The following is an 18,380-nucleotide window of genomic DNA, read 5'->3' as shown; positions in this document are numbered from 1 at the left end:
GGGGCCTGCAGCATGGAGAGACCCGGGGCCTGCAGCATGGAGAGACCCGGGGCCTGCAGCATGAAGAGACCCGGGGCCTGCAGCATGAAGAGACCCGGGGCCTGCAGCATGAAGAGACCCGGGGCCTGCAGCATGAAGAGACCCGTGCTGCCTGTGTGCCTGCACCCAGGTCCCTGGCTCCAGCCCCAAGATGAGGCTGGTGGTGCTGCAGCAGGGAGGTGTGTCTGTCACTAGGGGGAGACACCTCTTATGAAGTGGCAAGCAGAGTAGACTTTCCACAACAACCCATTTAAGAAAAATAAAACCCCCACCTCCAAATGCATCTCGCAGCAGGAAGAGCATTAAAATAGCAGCCCTCCTGAGGTCATATAGCTTTAAGTGCTTATTAAATTAGCAAAGTGGGATGAAATTCATTTATGGGGAAGGGCAGTACAGTTTCGGAGAAGGGACCAGCAGTGGTCAGTCACAAATTTCCAAGTTGAGCTACAGCCCTTCCGAGCCCTGAGTCCTCTGCTCGGTGCTGGTACTGTGTCTTCAGCTTCTCAGGAGGGTGCTTTGGACCATGATGGTCCGATGGGCACTTCTGGTTTATGGCTGTCAGAAGGGTCCTCATGCGGCCACGTGACCTGTGGCGAAGGCTGGTCAGTGTTTCCCTTCACCTCAGCGTCAGCCCCGCACCCCACTGGAGACGGGCACGAATCCAGAGGAACACTGTAGCCGCCTCCTGGGAGGTCCTAGCAGGGCAGCCGTGGAAGCCGTGGGGTGGCTCCTCACACCCCTCTCTGCCAGGGACGAGGAAGGACCACAGTCCAGCCCAGATTACATGACCGAGTAAGGTGGGAAGGCCAGGCCTGCCTGCCTGGAGGAAGGGGTGCCGAAGAGGAGCACCTCGTTTGCTCTCACTCAGTCCCTTACAAGTTGACAGTGGCCCCTAAGGCCTTTGGGAACTTGCTCCCCAAGACCTATCTCAGCTCGTCTCCGAGCCCTTCCTTCTCGCCACCGCTGCCCCTCCGGCTGCCCCTCCTCCCACCCTGGCCTGGCACTTGCTGTCCCTCTGCCCGAAAGCCCCAGTGGCTCCCACCCTCACTCTTTCAGCTCTGACCAAGTGCCACGCTCCGGGCTCCCCGCGTGAAGCAACTCCCGGGGTTCCTTTCTGTCCACTGTCCCTGCTTTCTGTTCTCCCTCGGCAGCATCTGGCTTACAGCACGCTCCTTTGTTTAGCTGCTTTTTGTCTGCCTCACACTCCCACCCTCCTTCCTGCCCCTGTCCCTTGAAAGCAGGGACTGTTCTTGTTCACAGCTGCTTCGTCAGTACCTGGAAGAGCTGCGCGAACACAGGACGGGTGGGCGGGCGGTGGGCGGATGGATGAGGGCGCCAGTGAGGGTATGGGCCTGATGTCAGTTCCGTAGCTTGAGAGCTGCGTGACCTTTGCCAGTCACTGAACCTCTCCGAGGCTCAGTGTCCTCACCTGTGAAGTGGGAGTAGTAATAGTATTTACTTCAGTTGAGTAACAATAGTATACCACCACTATTATTATTTGTTATACTTAGATACTCATGTTTCAAGCAAACGGAGGCTTTCCTGTGCACGGTGCTGGTTTTCAAGGTCAGGGTCCTTGCGTGAAGGGTTCCCTGGCAGGAGAAGGGAAGGGCCGCGTTTGTGGTGGTCAGTCCCACTTTGCTGGCGCTTTCCTCCTCCTCTTTGCCATCGGCGTTCGTGATGGAGTCCAAGAAAATGACGCCCAGATCCGCAGGCTCCTGGGGCAGCCTGGGTGGCCTGACCTGGAGCGTGGGTGGGGTGGAAGGTGGGGGAGATTGGAAAGCCCTTGTCAGCTTGATGGGGGCCGGGTGTGGCTGCAGCCCTGGCCGCCCAGCAGGCAGGTGCCGGGAGGGCGTCCGTCCCCGTGCGTGGGCGTCCGTCCCCGTGCATGGGATTACTTCATTACGGAGCCTTTCATTGACTTGGCTGCACTGTACTGATGAACTGAGACTGGGGACAAGAGCACATAATTGAGGGAAATAAATTCCCATCACAGGCCTGGCTGCAGCCGTGAGTGAGCGCCCACCTCCTCCCCACATGCGCGATGGGTAGGGCTGTTTGTAGTCCTCTTTTTTGTGTCTGGTGCATCTCCCCTTGTCTCCTTCCCTTCCAGAACCTCACAGGCCCTGACTGCAGGCCAGGGAGCAGCATCTCCCCAGACCTGCCTCTGTTTCCCTTGCTTGGAACTGCTTGTCCAGAAGCAGCCTCTTGCATTAGCAGGTCGCCCTCTTTTCTCCACTCAGAGCTGGGGACCTGCCGGGGTCTCCCCTCATTCCCTTCACACACCTGTCCTTCCTCTCATCCGGTCCATCTCCCTCATTCCGTTTGTTTGTCCACCTTCACTGCTGTCTGCGCTCCCCGCCGAGATCTCCCGAGGACCCAGCAGGGCAAGCACTGGTGCTGCCCTTCTTAATTGAAATTGCATTTCATTCATCTGGGAAATGAGGCGGGGAGGGCGGGGCGGAGTTTTCCGAGCAGTCCGCTGCCGCCGCCTGCACACCAAGCGGCTGGAAGATCCAACGCCAGGAATGCAGAGTAAGATCTCAAGGAGAGAATTTAGGACCCAAAGTCGTTTGCATAAAACTAAACTGAAAACCACAAAACCAGCCACATGGTTTAACCACCATACCAAAAAAAATGTTCTACTGCATTGCATTTTCTCAAAACAAGGAAATGAGTGGCTCAGGTCAGCAGAGCCTCTGAAGCTGGTCATTACTAATCAGTTGTTTATAGCGAAGAGATATTTTTTTTCTCCCCCAGTGTTTTCTGGGCCTTAAACAAACATTTCCTGGAATCCCGACTGGAGTGAGTGTGCGCCGTGGGCCGGCCGGGCTGGGGGGCAGGCCGCCTCAGTTACAAAGAAACGCGGGTGGCTGAAGGCAGAGTAGAAAGAAACGGAGAGCCCTCACTTGACACCCTCTGACCCGGCCAGCGGAGCTGAATGCTGGAGAGCCGGGGCTGAAATTGCAGTCACTTCAGATTATTTGGAGCGAAGAGAGGCAGGGAAAAAGGGTCTGTTGACTACAGGAAGCTGAATTCTTCCTCTGCTGAAAAGCTTATTAGTGGAAGGGGAAAAAGCAATTACTTGCTTTTGCTAGTTCTCTGTGGCAGATTCGGGGCTGCCACAGCCCCTTGGACCTCACCCTGGATCCAGAATGTCTGTGACAGGCACTGCCCTGAGCCATTGGGGAGCAGTACTTCTGGGATTTCCCCTTCCAGAAAAGGCATGAGAGGAGAGAGATTGGGGGAGAGAGAGAGAGAAGAGGGTAGGAGCGAGCAAGCTATGGCTTTCTGGCTTGTCCTTGTCTTTAAACGTGATAGTGTTTTGGGGACATTGTGTCGGCACTGGGCAGGGAGTTAACAGAATACTCTTTGCCCGGGAGCGTGGATATCTGGGTTCTTAGCGGCTGGTGTTGGTTTGGTTCCGGTTTTAGTGAGCACCTTTCAACCCTGCTATGCCTTTTATCTCAAAATGTAAAGGAAAAGTAGATAATTGCCTTAAGCAACCATGTTGCTACTATAAGACTCCATTTGCTTCAATATCACAGCTCTGATTGAGGAAGATTCTAGAAGTCTGGGGAGCAGGGTGCCAGGCTTCACCCTGCAGACTGCCCACTGCTTCTTTCTTTGCTTGTCTGACAGTTTAAGCGTCACCACAACCACACGTTCCCTCCGTCGCCAGTGTCGCTCACTCCCTTTGGGCACCCCCTTTGGGTCACCTCACTGTGGTCTGAGAGCCCTACCCTTCCCCAGGCCCCAGTCTCCTAATCTGTAAAATTGAGGTGCTAGTGTCAGCTCTCCCTCCCCACCCCCCAGTCCCTCAAAACAAAGATAACCCTGGTGACCAGGTTTCTGCAGCCATGGCCTCTTCCTGAATCTGTTTGACTCATGTGTATGCTTTTATGCTGTATTCTTGTTGGGACTACCCTGCCCATTTCTTATTTTATATATTTGTATTTATATCCTTTTTATGCCCGGCCAGTGTGGCTCAGTGGTTGAGCATCGACCCAGGCACCAAGAGGTTGCTAGTTCGATTCCCGGTCAGGACACATGCCCAGGTTGTGGGCCTGATCCCCAGTGGGGGGCATGCAGGACGCTGCCAGTCAGTGTTCCCTCTCATCGATGTTTCCATCTCTCTTTCCCCTCTCCCTTCCTCTCTCTCTAGAATCAATAAAGAAAAAATATTTATATCCTTTTTATTTTTTTTTAAATACAGAAATGTCTGACTTTGCCACCTTAATTGTATCTAGCTAAACTGGACGCAGCTAGATTTTCATTACCTTGACCCATTCATCTTTTCTTCCTTATGTCTGTTCTCAAATGTTTTCTCTTTAAGGCTCAGTTTTCTGTTACTTCCATTCTCTTGGAACATTTCCTGTTCTTTCCAACCTGTCACCCAAGTTTTTAGGAGTTGAGTCAGTTCAAAGTCTCTTTCAGACAGACATTGATCTGTTGTTGTTTTTTTCCTGCCATAATATATATTTAATTTTAAGGTACTCTTTTACCTAGATGTTTTTTGTTTTAACGTTTCTCATTGGTTACTGTCTAAATCCTCTCCTCCTCTTCATAGGTAAAGATGTTGCTTGGTAAGTGAGGAACCATTTATTTTTTTCTTCGTCATCATTGGGGGAGCTCATTTTTCCGGCTGCGTTGCTTTTTGGCCCTTTCTCATTCACACCTTTGGCTTGTTTCACTCGCTTCCTCACGGTAAATCCTGGCCTTTCAAAGGGAAGCAAAGGCTTCCTTGTCGTAGGTGCCTTTCCTCACCCTCTCTCTGCCTGGGGTCCGTATTCACTGAGGAAGGACTGAACACTTTGGAAGTCTGGGGAGGATTCTGATTTAAGGATTTCCCTGTCGGGGGTTTCTAACCCTGTCTTCAGTTGCAATATGCACACAAAAGAATTTAAACATCCAGAAATGGTTTTTAAATTGCTTTTAATGTATGCTACAAATGTCTGTGGATCCCTATTCCCACTGTCCTAAGTGCCAGTTCTTCGTCACTGGATTGCACTTTCTGTCCAGACAGATCCTCGATGACTTTCTCATCTTGTGACAACATTTTCTTTCTCCTTGTTTTCATGTCTTGGTTCTCACCATTTAAATGTTCCCACCATTAAAGACTATGGGGCCCTGGCCGGTTTGGCTCAGCGGTTAGAGCGTCGGCCTGCGGTCCGGAGAGACCCGGGTTCGGTTCCCGCTAAGGGCACGTACTTGCAGTTTGTCCCTGGCCCTGGTTGGGTCGTGCGGGTGGCAGCCACTCCATGTGTCCCTTTCACGTCGATGTTTCTCTCCCTCCCTCCCACCCTCCCTCCCTCCCACTCTATCTGTACAAAAAATGGAAAAATATCCTTGGGTGAGGATAAAAAAGAAAAAAGACTATGAGTATGAATCTAGAACGTAAGTTCTTTACTGAGTCGTTCGCCTTGATCATGACTGTGTTTTTGTACCTTGAGATGTATGGTCGTGTCAGTTTGGGGCTGTGCAATGGGACATGGTATTTTCAAGGGATGCCAGCCTGTTTTTAGATCTAAGGAACAGGAGGAAGAGCTGAATAGATATACCCAGAGGCCTGAAATAGCAGTTCTGGGGGGCTTGAGGGGGGCTGCTGTTGCTACAATCACTGTGAAGGAGCAGGTGAGGTGGTGGAGGTGGTGGTAGTGGTGGCATTTTGTTAAACCCTAGGAAAACAACATTTCATTGTGCAACCTCCAACTCTTAAAAATACAGACACTTTGTCTTCAACCCCTGGCACAATCGGGAAGTTTCTAAAAAGGAGGCAGAAGATCCAAGAATTTTCTTTCTCCCTGTGGGCACAGAACAGCTGTTCAGGGTACATGCTGAAAATGACAGCAGTTAGCAATTCCATCTGCTTTGTCTCCCGTTCATGCAGGAAAGCTCTCGAACGTGAGCCTTTGGATTCTCTCTGTACCTCAGCTTCCTGCTTCACTTTCTTTGCATTTTCCTGGGAAATGTCAACTAAAACATATTGCTTCTGCTGCCTGGTTGTTTCAGATTGAAGTGCATTTGGGGACTTGACAGTTTTGGAGAATGGCCCCGTTTTTTTACTTTCCGCATTTGAACACACCCTTCAATGCCTCGGGTGTGACTGACCATCAGTGGTCCTGGCGAAGCAGCTCTTCCCCAGGCAGTGAGTGGATGGGGCGCACCTGGAGGCTCCCCCGCTTGGGGATGTAGGACTGTGTTCAGGGTCACCCTCAGAGCAGAGTGCGCTTCTAGCCTTGCATTCTGGAGTGGGCACCGCCGCCACGTGTGTGGTGACCGTGTGCGCCTCAGTCTGGCTGATGGAGCCAGTTTAGCTGGTGCTTTCCTGGGCGCAGGGCTGCCTGAAGTTGGCCTGATGTCTGTTTCCCCGATTTGGATCGGAAAGTGTGAGCCTTTGTTTGTGCTTTGTTTTTATGAATCAGCTTGTTTTGCCAGCTGTGCCTATAAGTAGCTTATGATCATGCAAAGTGCAGCTCATTGGCAGTCAGCCCCTCTCTGCCGTCCACTGGCGGGAGCAGACTCCCGTTGCTGCATGCGTTCTGTGCTTCACGGGGCCAAGCTGCTTTCTCATCAGGCCGAAGGCCGTCCAGACACTGCGGGCACAAGACTGAGGCAACAAACAGGCTGGAAATTCGAGTCCCTTGTCTGTGTGGCCATGTGACTCAGACCCCTGGAGTCAAGGTTTATTTTTCTCTGTTGCGTGCTGTTCATTTTGATGGCTAGAAGCAAAATGTTCACCTTTTTCTCTCTCAATTTGCTTTTTGGCATATCTTTGCCCCAAATATTCCATCATTGCCTTTGACATTGTCACATTGGGTCGGCTCGGCCGTCCTCAACCTTCCCTTCCCTTGCTATTGTTCCCGTATAGATCGCATCCATCAACCTTGACGTTCCCGTTACGAGAACCATCCCACAAGGTTTCACTTATACCCATTAGGTTCTAATCACCACAATCTAATATCATTTCTGATACATCCTGTCCATTTCCCATACACCTTCATCTGTGTATAGATGCTTAAGTACACTTACAGGCCTGCCTTGATTGGTTTTCATCCATGTGTTTCCAATGCTTTCCAATTAAAAATAAATAAATTACGAAACACACGATAGTGGGAGTTTTCTGTTTCTGTTTTGTTTTCTCATTAAGCATACGATTTCTCTCTGACATACCAAGTCAGTTTTGACTCAGAAGGTGATACCAGTCTTCTTTAGTGGAAACTTCATTTTTTTCCTTACAGTCTCTCTGTCACTCACGGGTGTTCATCTGTCTTGTCTTCTCCCCCCGACCGTGGAGACTGACAGTGTTTATTTCAAGCAGGGTGTTACTGAAAGACAGATGTTTGTAGGGACTGCTCAGGCCTCACACCTGGAATGTTAAAAAGCTTTCAGGCATATCTGTTCGGTTGAAAAATGTCCCTCTCTAGAGGAGGGGGGCTAGCAGGGAAGTGGAGAGCCTTCCCGTCCACCGCCCACCTGGTCACGAACCCGCAATTCTGACTGTACCTCTGGCTCCCTAGAGGATGCTCCCAGCTCCACAGAATCTTCTGTTCGGATGAGCAAGCATAGGAGGCCCTCCATGGGGACCCTCCTTCTGCCCCTGAGCCTGGCTCTTCTCACCGGTGCCTCTCAAGTATTCTGTGGTCCAGACACTGCCATTTCCGCTGCCCCTCCTCCCCGCCTCCTCAGTGGCAAACTGCGTTACAATCATTATTTTCCTCCACTACTTTGTTTCTAACAGGAGTTGGGTGGGACCACCCTTCTTGGTTTCAAGGACCTTCTGTTTTGCATGCCTCTTCTTTCCAGAACATTCCAGTCTGGTGTGAGGTTAAACTGTGCAAAATACTGTTTGAAAGAAAGGAGAAAAAGAGAAAAGGACTTGTCAAAATGCATTTGTTAGATCACGTTTTAGATGAAGTACAATTGAAGGTAGTTTTTGTCCAAAGAAAGGAAAAACCCCTGCAAATCCGCTGAGCTCCCCAAGAGCGCGTCTCCTTTGTCGCCGTCCTGACATTGAAGTGTAATTTTTCATGGTTATTTGGACTGGAAAATGGGGGGAAGGGGAGAGATGGGCCTGCGATTATTTCCCATAAATGACAACACAATCACATCACGCTCCGCTACAAACATGTAGGGAGTTTGCCTTGTTCACGTCTCCTGTGTGAAAGCAGCAGCCACCATCATGGCCCGGCCCGCGGGGCCTCGTCCCTGCTGCAGGCAGCGGACTTCAGTTCTGGGACGGAGCTGCGTTTCTTGTTCGGCACAGATTCCGGAACTGTTTCAGGGTCGGGTTTGTATCTTACAAACTGGAACTCACATCTTTCAGTTACTGAAAAAAAAATCTTCCTGTGAATAGCCACCAGGCGAGTCAGCGACATGTTTCGTTCCCTTGTGCTCTGTCACCTCACGTGTGCTTTCATCCTTTCTGCGTTTCTGCAGGGGGCAGCCCTGTGCTTTTGCAAGAACACAGATAAATGGAACTTGTGGCAATACTGGCTCGAGGCGTTTCCTCCTTCTTCTCCTCTCTTGACCCCCCACCCACCCCCTTAATTCTAGCTCCGTTTTGACAAACTGTTCAAATGACCAAGTGGCCTTGCCGGGGAGAGGAAAAGTGGCAGGACTCGTCCCTCGCCACACAACGGCAGCATTTTTCACATCGTGCTCTGGCGTTCTGTGCTGTTCGCACAGGAGCACAGCTCAGAGGGGACCTCTCTCCTGGAGGCCCGTGTGGGCCGCGTGGCCACTTTGGACCCCGAAATGCTCTTTGCTGTCAATGCTCGAGCTAGAGGTGAAGTTACTCTAAAAGCAAATGGGGAAGCTCCCCTAGGAGCACGTCCTTGTCCAGCAGACCCAGCTTTGTCCACAGGGGCTGAGCACTCGGGCTGCAGCCTTCCCGGCCTTCCCAGGCTCCGTCTTGCTGCACAATCCCCATTTTTCTTGTTTCTATAAACAGTGGCAAGATCTTCAAATATACAAAAGCATAAATGGTCTCTATTCTCCAATTAGTCATTTTAATAATACCCCAAGTTGCCTTCAGAGTGTTGATTCTTTTAGCCTGGTGCCAAAGCCCGGGTTTGTGGGGTGGGGGACGGGAAAGGAGGTGGGGGTGGGGCGGCGAGGAGGCCGAATTCCTTCAGTGTCGGTTTTCCTGCGAAGCCTTGCCCGGCAGCCCCGTGGGAAGCTGGCAGGCCTCCACCGCCTCTCAGGCCCTGTCCAGAAACTCCGGGCGCCGCTGCCCCAGGTGTATTTGGTAAATGAACACCTAGTGGTAAAAGGAATTCTTGTGGTAAAATGATCACTTAAAGGATCCATGTGAAAAGAACTCGTCACTGGAGGAAGGGAGTGCATCTGATCGCTCGTGGCCCTCCTCTTCCTGTCCTGCTCACGGACATGCATTTTCATAGCTGTCAGCTTTGAAAAGAAGGCGGTTTTATTAAAACAACTGGTAAGCAGTTTGGCTCCTTTTTTTCTTTTTTCTTTTACTAAAAGGTACTGGGATGGTAAAACTCCCTGCAGAGTACCCAGCAGAGCCCTGACCGTTCACGCTGGCTGGTAGAGAAGGGTCCCCTGCAGGACGGCCAGCCTAGCAGAGCACTTTGATGGCTGAGAACATGGGAAGTGCCAAAGATGAGAGTGACCTGCTGGGGAGACCTACCTCTGCCTTTCCAGTACTCTGTTCGTTAGACCTGGTGTGAGGGGTCCCACTGGACAGAGGGGCTGGAGAGGCCTGGGCGAGCGGGAGCGCAGGAGGCCAGTGTGCCTGTCATCCGCGGGAGCGGGCTGCTCCCTGAATGCCTAGGCTCTGCCGGTGCCCTGGACTCTCCTGCCCCTGCTGGAGACGATGGGAAAATACTGCACTGCTGATGGACGAATGAGCACCGGGCTGGGAGCCCGGCCTGCTCACCCCCAGCCCTCACCCCCTCCCTTCATCCTTCACCCCTTTAAGGTTTCCTGCCTAGACTATGATGTTGTATCTCAAAACATCCACTTAGCAGCGTGGATTTGGGTCCCGGCTGTTTGTCTTGTGACCTGTCATTACCCTCAATTAATCTATACCTTATTAAGATGTAGAAAACAGAATGGACAAAGTTTGCCAGCAATTAAAAATAATATTCTGATGATTAACCACTGAGGAGTTCCAGGTAGATTTGTAAGTTCCTGATACCACACGCATGTGTGAGAACATGCAGACACCTTTGCCAACATGCTAAGCGTAAGGTGTGTTAAGAGAGCAATTTACATTTGCGGTAAGCAAAGCTGCCTCGATTTTTAAGAGAGAATTTCTGGGGCTGGGTGTTGTCAACCAGAAATTGAATTGCTTCAAGCTACCTCTCAGGCACTCACTTTCTAGCCACATTGTCAGGGGTGGAATAAACCATGGAGTAAACATTCGACACAGTGTGCAGAGTAGATTCCTGCAGCCTGGATCCGGGGGCAGTTGGGATATAGCCTAGGGCACAGGAGGGCGAAGGGCATGGTTAGTGGCCCACCCCTGTGGGTACAGCCACAAGCACTGCACCACCCGCCTCTTCCTCCCAGGCCTGGAGAGCGAAGACGAGACTAGGGGTGGGAACCGGGAGCAGCGCTGTGTGCCCCCCAGCACTGCTGATCACATCCTGTTACACATTTCTGTTGTAGCAGAATTTTAATGCACTGGATCTTACCCAGAATAGGTGGTGTACACCTTAGCAGTCGTCTTTTACATTGTGGATTTGATTTTACCTGTATTTACAAAATAAAGCATGTATATTCTGTAGAATATGTACAGCCATGAGAGGTTTCCTAAGACAACAGCAAGGAGTCCCTGAGGGCCGGGCCTGCGGGAGCTTTTGGCCCCGTTTGCTGGTGTGCCCGCCAGAGCTTCAGGACCGCCCGGTGGCCGCGGTCCTTCCATGAGTCTGCAGCCACAGGGCCCGCACCTGACGGGGGTGGCAGGAACAAGGGGAGACACAGCCGCGGGGTCCGTCCTGCTGTCCTCTACAGAGACCCCAGGCAGAGTGGCCGCCAGCCTTTGTGTCGCTCCTGCTGGTCACAGCGTGCCGGCCTTTCCCGCCTGCTTCGGTGGTTGTCCTTGGTTAATTAGGCTGGAAATGGAGAAGGGAAAAGCTTTAACCCCATCTTCAAAGTAAGCAGATTGGTTATTTTGTTTTTCAAAGAAGAGGTCCTATATACAATTAAAACTTGTTTCTGGTAAACCTCATTCCAGGAAAGATGAGCTTTTAACAAAAGGCTTTTGACAGCTGCAGGCTATTTCATTTTTTTTAATGCCGAATGAAAAATCAATACATTTTTCTGGGTTATACATATTCAGAACAGGCCTGATATTTCCATTATAATGGAAAGTGGGTGTCTGTGCACATCTCGCCTGTCAGAGCTGCACCACCGCATTTTCCAAGCCACTGCTAAATATTTCAAACCTGATTTGATTGTGGTTCATGACAGCTAATGTTTCTCAGCTCTTGAGCCTGCCGACAGGCAAACGCACTTTATTTCAACCCCACCCTCACACATGGCTCCCCCCCAAAGAAAAAAGAAAGAACAATTTCATTCTTCAGGGATCCAGATTGGTGTATTATTTAAGTAACGCGATCGCCTGAGAGCTTTGGGTACAGACACCCTGGTAGAAGAATTTTCAAATTTCTTTCACATTGAGGCATTAAGGGGGCTTTGTCAGGTTTGGGAGAAGGTTTGAATTGATCTACATTATCCTGTTAAGAGTTTGGAACAGAGGGACTAGTCTTAGTCATTGATTGACTCCCCCTCCTTCAAGTCTGTAAGCGATTTGTAAATACACCCAAAGGACATGGCACTCGGCCCCAGTTATTTGATGAACAGTATCATTTTTTAGCAACTGGCAAGTCTTCTTGGGTAACACATTCAGGGAGCGTGCGTGGTGGGGTGAATGCTGACTTCCTGATGATGCCACCTCTATTTTTGCTTCTGCCTGGTGCTCCTTCCACAAACCAATTTCCAGGTTGTTCAAAAAATTGTTGCCAATCTCCATGGGGTCGCCAGTCGGCACACCCACCTCCTTTGGGAGCAGCATTCACCGTAGACCAGGAAATCCTGAGTCACCCTCAACAGCACGCTGAGGTTGGGCAGAGAACAGCTCCGTTTGTGGTAAGCAAAACCACCTTGAGTGAAGGGAATTTTCGGGGCCTGTGGCATCATCACTCCCCAAAACCTTAGCTGCCCTAGCAACCCTCCCCTTTTAGAATCTATTTATTTGTTGAAATGCTTGCACCTGAGGGCCCTGCCCTTACTGGGAAACATGAGTGACGTGAGCAGGTTGGGTTTGGCTTGAGCGCTGCCTGGGAGAAGCAGTCGTAAAAGGGAGGCGGTGATGGAAATAGATTTTTTAAAGGCCTTCAGCCAGTTTTGCATGTAAGTTGAAGGCAGGAGAGACACCAGGAAGACCTCACAGTTATTCAAGATTTGTTTCTATTTCCCCAGCCTAATACCATCCAAACAGGAGGGGTGCCCTAGTTTGAGGGCTACTGTTCGGTATATCCATCAAAATAGGCTTCTGGGGGAGTTTTAAAGGAACCTCCTCTGGAGTCTTAGAAAAAATAGACCTGTCTGGAATGCACTGGGCCTGCTACCTCCTGCCAAGAACAGGCAGGGCAAAGGGAGCAGAGGTGACCTCAGCCAGGTCCTGGCTGGGCCCTTGGGAAAGCGTTCCTGCTGCGTTCTGCTTGCGTCCTGAAGTATTATTAAACTCTGGGGAGAAGATGGTTTGACTTGTCTGTTTCGGCATAAAGATGGCATGGTGACTGTTGTATGTCTTGGTGAAGGAAAGCAACTTTGTCTTCTGAGGGAAAAACAGGATTTTCCAGATAAAACCAGATTGTCGGTCCATCAAGTCTTTACTTGTTCCCACCATCTGTCAGTAGCTGATATTATAGAGAAAAGTTGACTTCTGTCATGACCCTGGCCAGTTGCCACTGACTTCATGGGGGGAAAATGCAATCTGTGATCTGTGGGGAAAACCCTCCCCTCGGCTCTGCTCTGCCAGCACATGGGTATCAGATATACATTCCTAACAGGACAGGGGCCAGATAACCAGCCCCAGGAGCTCAGAGTGTGGCCACAGCTCTGTTTTAGAGCTGGATGCCATTGCATTCCTGGTTCCCACATGTTCCCAGTGCAGGGAGACCAGCCCCCCTGCCCCATGGGTGCCCGAGGCCCGGGTCTTAGTGAGTGGGGTTGCTTTAGACTCTGGGAACCAATAAAACATACCCTACCTGCCAAGCATTGTGGGTCCGAGCTGTCCAGACAAATTCATAGTTTACATTTCTGTTTTTTAATAATTTCTCTACCTTTATTGGTATTCAGAGCTCACAGTTTTTTGGTTACTGACAGCCTGGGCTTTCATCCATTTTAAAGAGCTATATTTCCTCTTGCTGTTGATGATGATGGTATAAAGACAGATGGTGTAACTGCTTATGAATGTCCTATTTTATTTCCCCAGGACCAGACAGTTCACTTGTATATTACTTCCACATGCTCAGGTTAGGCGTCCCAGACAGTGTCTGCCTCCTGCTGCTAGCTGCCCTTCTAGGCCTGGCCATGCAGAGGGCGACACCTGTAGGTCACAGGTGGAACTGCAAGGAAGCTCCTGCTTGGCTGAATGGGACCTGGTTTTTAGCTAGGGCCTGGGGACACTGTTCCCTTGTAAAGGAAGCTGCCTTGTCCAGGAGTTTCTTCATAATTTCTTCTTCTGCCAAGCATATAACAGCCTTTAGTGAATGAGTGACAAATGATAATATTAAATCTAGGATCTCAAAAAGACAACTTGATTTTTAAATCTTAAAAAGAAGAGAAGAAAATAAGTTTCTGGATTAACCTCTATTGTTTATGTTGTCACTGAAATTCAGCTGCCTTCACTTTTCTGCCTGTAGTAGGGCAGGGAAGGAAGAAAACAAAGACCCAAGTAGACTCACAGAATGGGGACTCCAGGAATAGTCACAAAGCACTGTGTGGTTTCCTTGCTCATTGCGTCAGTGATGTGCTTATTCTCCAACGCCTCTATCTTTGGAATAGACATGGTCACTCCGACACTGACCCAGTTCTTTGGGCCTTTCCAAACATGAGTTCCTAACTCTCTGCTCAATGGTTGTGGCCCACATACTGTGCAGGAGAGAGGTGTGGCCTTGGGCATGCCTCCTGTGGGCAAATTCCTTTCCTCTCCTGCAAGGCAGCACCTTCAGACACTGTTCACGCCACGTCAGGGTGTTCTCTGCCTTGGTGGTGTCAGGCTGTCTCTGTCTAAGATGATTGTGTGTGTGTGTGCGCGCACTGGAGAGGAGAGGCCATTGAGCTGTCTCTTTGCACAATCAAATTAATCAAATGTATCAGTACTACAAATATTCTGTATCACAGGATGCAGGGGCCAATGAGTATACTTTAAGAGACCTAGCTACTTTGGGTAGACCCAGTTTAATAATATTGATTGACTGAATGCTAGTATAACCATTCAGAGATAGATTTTATAATTATAGTGTTGAGCAGTTTTATCAAATGCCTAAAAATATGCATTGAACATCCTGCTTGAAGATAATTAAGATGGTAAATGTGTCACACTGTGTAACTTGCCTCTTTTTGCTTACTAGCACTTGTATATGTGTATATTTCTCTATTAAATGAAGTACAGTGGCTCTGTATATCTTGACTTCAAACCATAGTCGCTTGATTTTTCTCTGTTTGAACTAAGGGTGGGTGTGGGGAGACGATGTTAACCTTACCACACGGTGAGGCAAACACGAGACACAGAAAGTATATGTGGAGATGAAAATAAGCAGCGTCTTGTTTCATCTGCGTTCCCCGTGACAGCCCCATAAATCCCCTGTTGGTGGTAATGAAGAAAGGATGTTCCCTGGCCCCTCGTTCAGTTTTCCAGTCCTTGGACTTCCATTGTCTTTTCAGGAAGAATTAGGAAAATCTGACTCTAAATAGATGTCTTTTCCCTCAAGTATTAAAAACTCTCTGAGGTCAGTTTACTCTGAGCTCCTTTTACTTCCATTGTGAGATGGAATTTAGAAGCGATTTTCTGGAGGGTTGGAGGGTATTACACCTTGAAATATTAAAAAGTAGAGTTGCATTTGGAGGGACCTAAGGTGACATTGGACAGAGCCCCAAATCTACAATCCTAGATTGAACCCTAATACCTGGTCCCCGTGTGTCTGGTTTAGTGCTTACCTCAGTGACAGACATGGGCAGCCAGGTGTTTAAGTGTCTATACCCAGGTAGGTGTACTCTTCAGAGTGTCCCAATAATGTCATCATTAACTCACCTTGGTTTGCTGGCTTTATTCATTAGCCCATTTTATTTTCTCACTCGACATTTTTGCATTTATCCTAAGATAGAGCAGGAGGGAAAGGGAGGAAGAGAGAGAGAGAGAGAGAGAAACATCGATACGAGAGAGACTCATTGAGTGGTTGCCACCCACACGACCCCAACCGGGGTCGGGATCAAACTACAACCAAGGTACGTGCCCTTAGTGGGAACTGAACCCGGGACTCTCGGGTCCATGGACCAACCACTGAGCAAAACCGGCCAGGGCCATTAACCCATTCTTAATGAATATGTTGGATAATGATCCAAAGGTCCAGGAGAGCGAGAGAGAAATCTCACTTCCTTTCCCCCAACACCTGGAGTGTCTTGTCCTCTTCTTCCCCACTTGGGCAAGTGGCCTTTTACCGTTGGGAATGACCATCCTTGCACCTTCACTAAAGCACTGTGTGTCGAGCTGGGAAATTCCCTTGGTTAGTTTTAAACCAGTGGTGGGTAAAGAATGGAGTGATTTTCAAAGGAAAGTGTATGATTCTATTACAAGTTTTTTTCCTTCTTGCCCCTGATGCCTGGTGTGCCCACAGATGTCATTTTCCAGAACTCTTCACATTGATGAAATCATGTGGCCGATATCTTGTGACTCTTCAGAGTATGAATGACCGTAAACAGACGAACAGAGCCTCCCGCCGCGGCCTGGCCCGTGCACAGGCACCTTGAGGCCTGTGGGGGTCAATGCTTCAGTCTGGTCAGTGCGATGCCAGGCCAGTAGGGTTGGAGCTGTGCAAGAAGCTCCTTTTTTGTACTTTCAATTGTAAAATTTTGCATGTTCAAGTGTAAGAGACTTATGAGCAACTCCAGGAACTTGGATTGAGTTATTTCTTCAATGGATTTTACTTTTCAATAAGCAAAGCTCAGACAAGGCCTTCAGAATCCATCTGGAAATCTCATGTCCACACGTCCAGAGCAAGCACAGTCTCGTTCCAGCGAACAGGGAAGGACAGTCCCCACCGCCTACCAGACCTCTGACTGCCATAGTGCAGTCAGCCTCTCGGGCCCCGAGGAGAGGGGAGGGGCAGTCACTGATATCTGTGTTGTGTGGTTGGTAATTCTTTGGAGTAGGAGCCAAGAGTCCTTCATCTTCTGTCTACTTTTAATTGTTGACATTTTGCTTTGCTTCTGTTTCAGAAGAAGCCGTTGAAGATGTTGAAGGGCCCAGTGAAGCAGCTGCTGACCCAGAGGAGCTTGCTAAAGACCAGGAGAGTGGAGGCGAGAAGGACCCGAGCAAGTGGACAGGTAGTGGGTGCGCGGCCCTGGGGTTCTTCCCTGCAGGAGTGAGGCTCAGGGCCAGGGGCAGAGCGTGCTACATCCACCGGGAAAACTACTGGCTCTGGGCATGTTGGAGAAGTTTGTTTTTGCCTTTTGAGTAAGTCACCTTCGTTCTCCCTCTATTCTGTTATATTAAGGAACTTTTAAAGTTTTGTTTGTTTTTTAAAATGGTCCCAAAACTGTCTTGTTTACTGAGCATCCAGGTGTCTGGCTCTGCTAGGGGCGTCCGTGTGTTTGTGGTCACATGTCTCCAGCTCCTCCCTGCTGTGTGCCCTGGACGTGAGTCTTCCTCTGTGGAATGTCCAGGCCCCTCTCCCACCGGCTCCCAAGCCCAGCCAAGGGATTGTCCATACGGGACCGCATCGGGGTCCCCCCTGAGTCTCTGAAGGATTCTGTGGTGAAGGGTGGGCTGTGTCTCGCATTTGGGGGCCGGGGCAGGCTCTGCGGATTCTGTGAGCCTCGCCTTGTTCCCAGGGTGAGCACCCACACCCTGAAATCACCCAAAGGGAGGCAGGCAGTGCAGCCAGGCAAGAGGCTGTTTTACCAAGAGCAGAAGAAATTGAAGTCAGAAAAGGAAGTCCTATTTCTGGAAAAGCTGGCGTCGAGAGAAGGGGACCAGCCATCTCTCGTGATGATCGGATTTCTGTGTTGAGGAAAAGAAGAGCTGAAACTAAGAAGAAAAGCTTAGATTTTTCGAGGAGGAGCAAAATCATTTCTGAGAAGACTTACTGGGACAGATAAGTCTCCCAGAAACCACCACAATAATTAGAGGAAATGATATGACAAGCAGCAGAAATTATTGTGTTTGGTCAACCTTGTTTGTACTGCCTTCCATTACTAATATTGTAATACTCTGATTTTTTTTGAGAAAATATTTACCTTCTGGAGTCTGTATTGGTTGGGCCTTTGTTACTTTTCCAGGCATGACTATTCTTAAATCATGTTCAGTGTTGGGCTCCACTATTTAAACAAGATACAGAATCTTGGAGAGAGGCCAGAGGAGAGCAATGAAAATGACTGAAGGCTGAGAAATACAGCCTCTGAGAAGAGGCTGAAGAAATTGGGGCTGTTCAGCCTGGAAAAGAGAAATTCACGAGGCAGATAACAGCTTCCAAATATCAGGAGGGACGCGCAGAGTTGCTGACGCCACTGGCCCGCCCCCGGGGGTGGAGCCGGGCGTCCCTGAGGCGGAGAGGGAATGGACGGCACACCGGGCAGGCTGGACGGCCCAGGCTGCCTGTCCCCTTGGAACTGGGCTGTGGGCGTCCAGGGCCTGAACTTGGATAATGCTGAAGGAAAGGGCCCAGCGCCGGCGCCTGGGAAGATTCGTAACAACTCGAGAGCAGGGCCTGGACACCTGTGCTCAAAGGCCCTGCATGTGGGGAGGGATCATCCTGGGTTAGTTTGCATGGACCGAGACCCCAGGTTTTGCGGTACGACTTAAGGTGTGAGCTAATCGAACTTTGCAAACAGACAACAGTTCAACATGTCTGCCTGGAGGAGGTGATCCAGGGAAGAAGATTTCACAAACTCAGTTTGAAGACTGAGTGACCTTTCGGACTCTCTGTCCTTTGTTTTCATGTTTTGATGCCTGGTTTCTGACCCTGGCTCTGCCACTTACTAGCTGTGTGACCTGACTCAAGGTACCTCACCCTTTCCAGGCCTGTTTCCTCACATGAGATGGGGATTAAAACTTGTACCTACTTCCGCAGGACAGCTGTGTG

General features: G+C 49.8%; 1 protein-coding gene across 1 annotated transcript in view; it reads left to right on the top strand.

Moving 5' to 3' along the window:
• The window catches only part of ZFHX3 (zinc finger homeobox 3), a 183,743-nt gene that overhangs the window by 125,489 nt on the left and 39,874 nt on the right, over nt 1-18,380 (top strand). Inside the window, exon 5 of the mRNA XM_036273950.1 lies at nt 16,516-16,623. Within this exon, the coding sequence (XP_036129843.1) occupies nt 16,516-16,623 (108 nt within the window). The remainder of the gene's footprint in view (nt 1-16,515; nt 16,624-18,380) is intronic.

Source organism: Molossus molossus, unplaced genomic scaffold (genome assembly GCF_014108415.1).
Source record: "Molossus molossus isolate mMolMol1 unplaced genomic scaffold, mMolMol1.p scaffold_m16_p_21, whole genome shotgun sequence".
Taxonomy (NCBI): Eukaryota; Metazoa; Chordata; class Mammalia; order Chiroptera; family Molossidae; genus Molossus; species Molossus molossus.
Note: the sequence above shows the minus strand (reverse complement) of the source record. Positions and strands in the feature narration are given on the sequence as shown.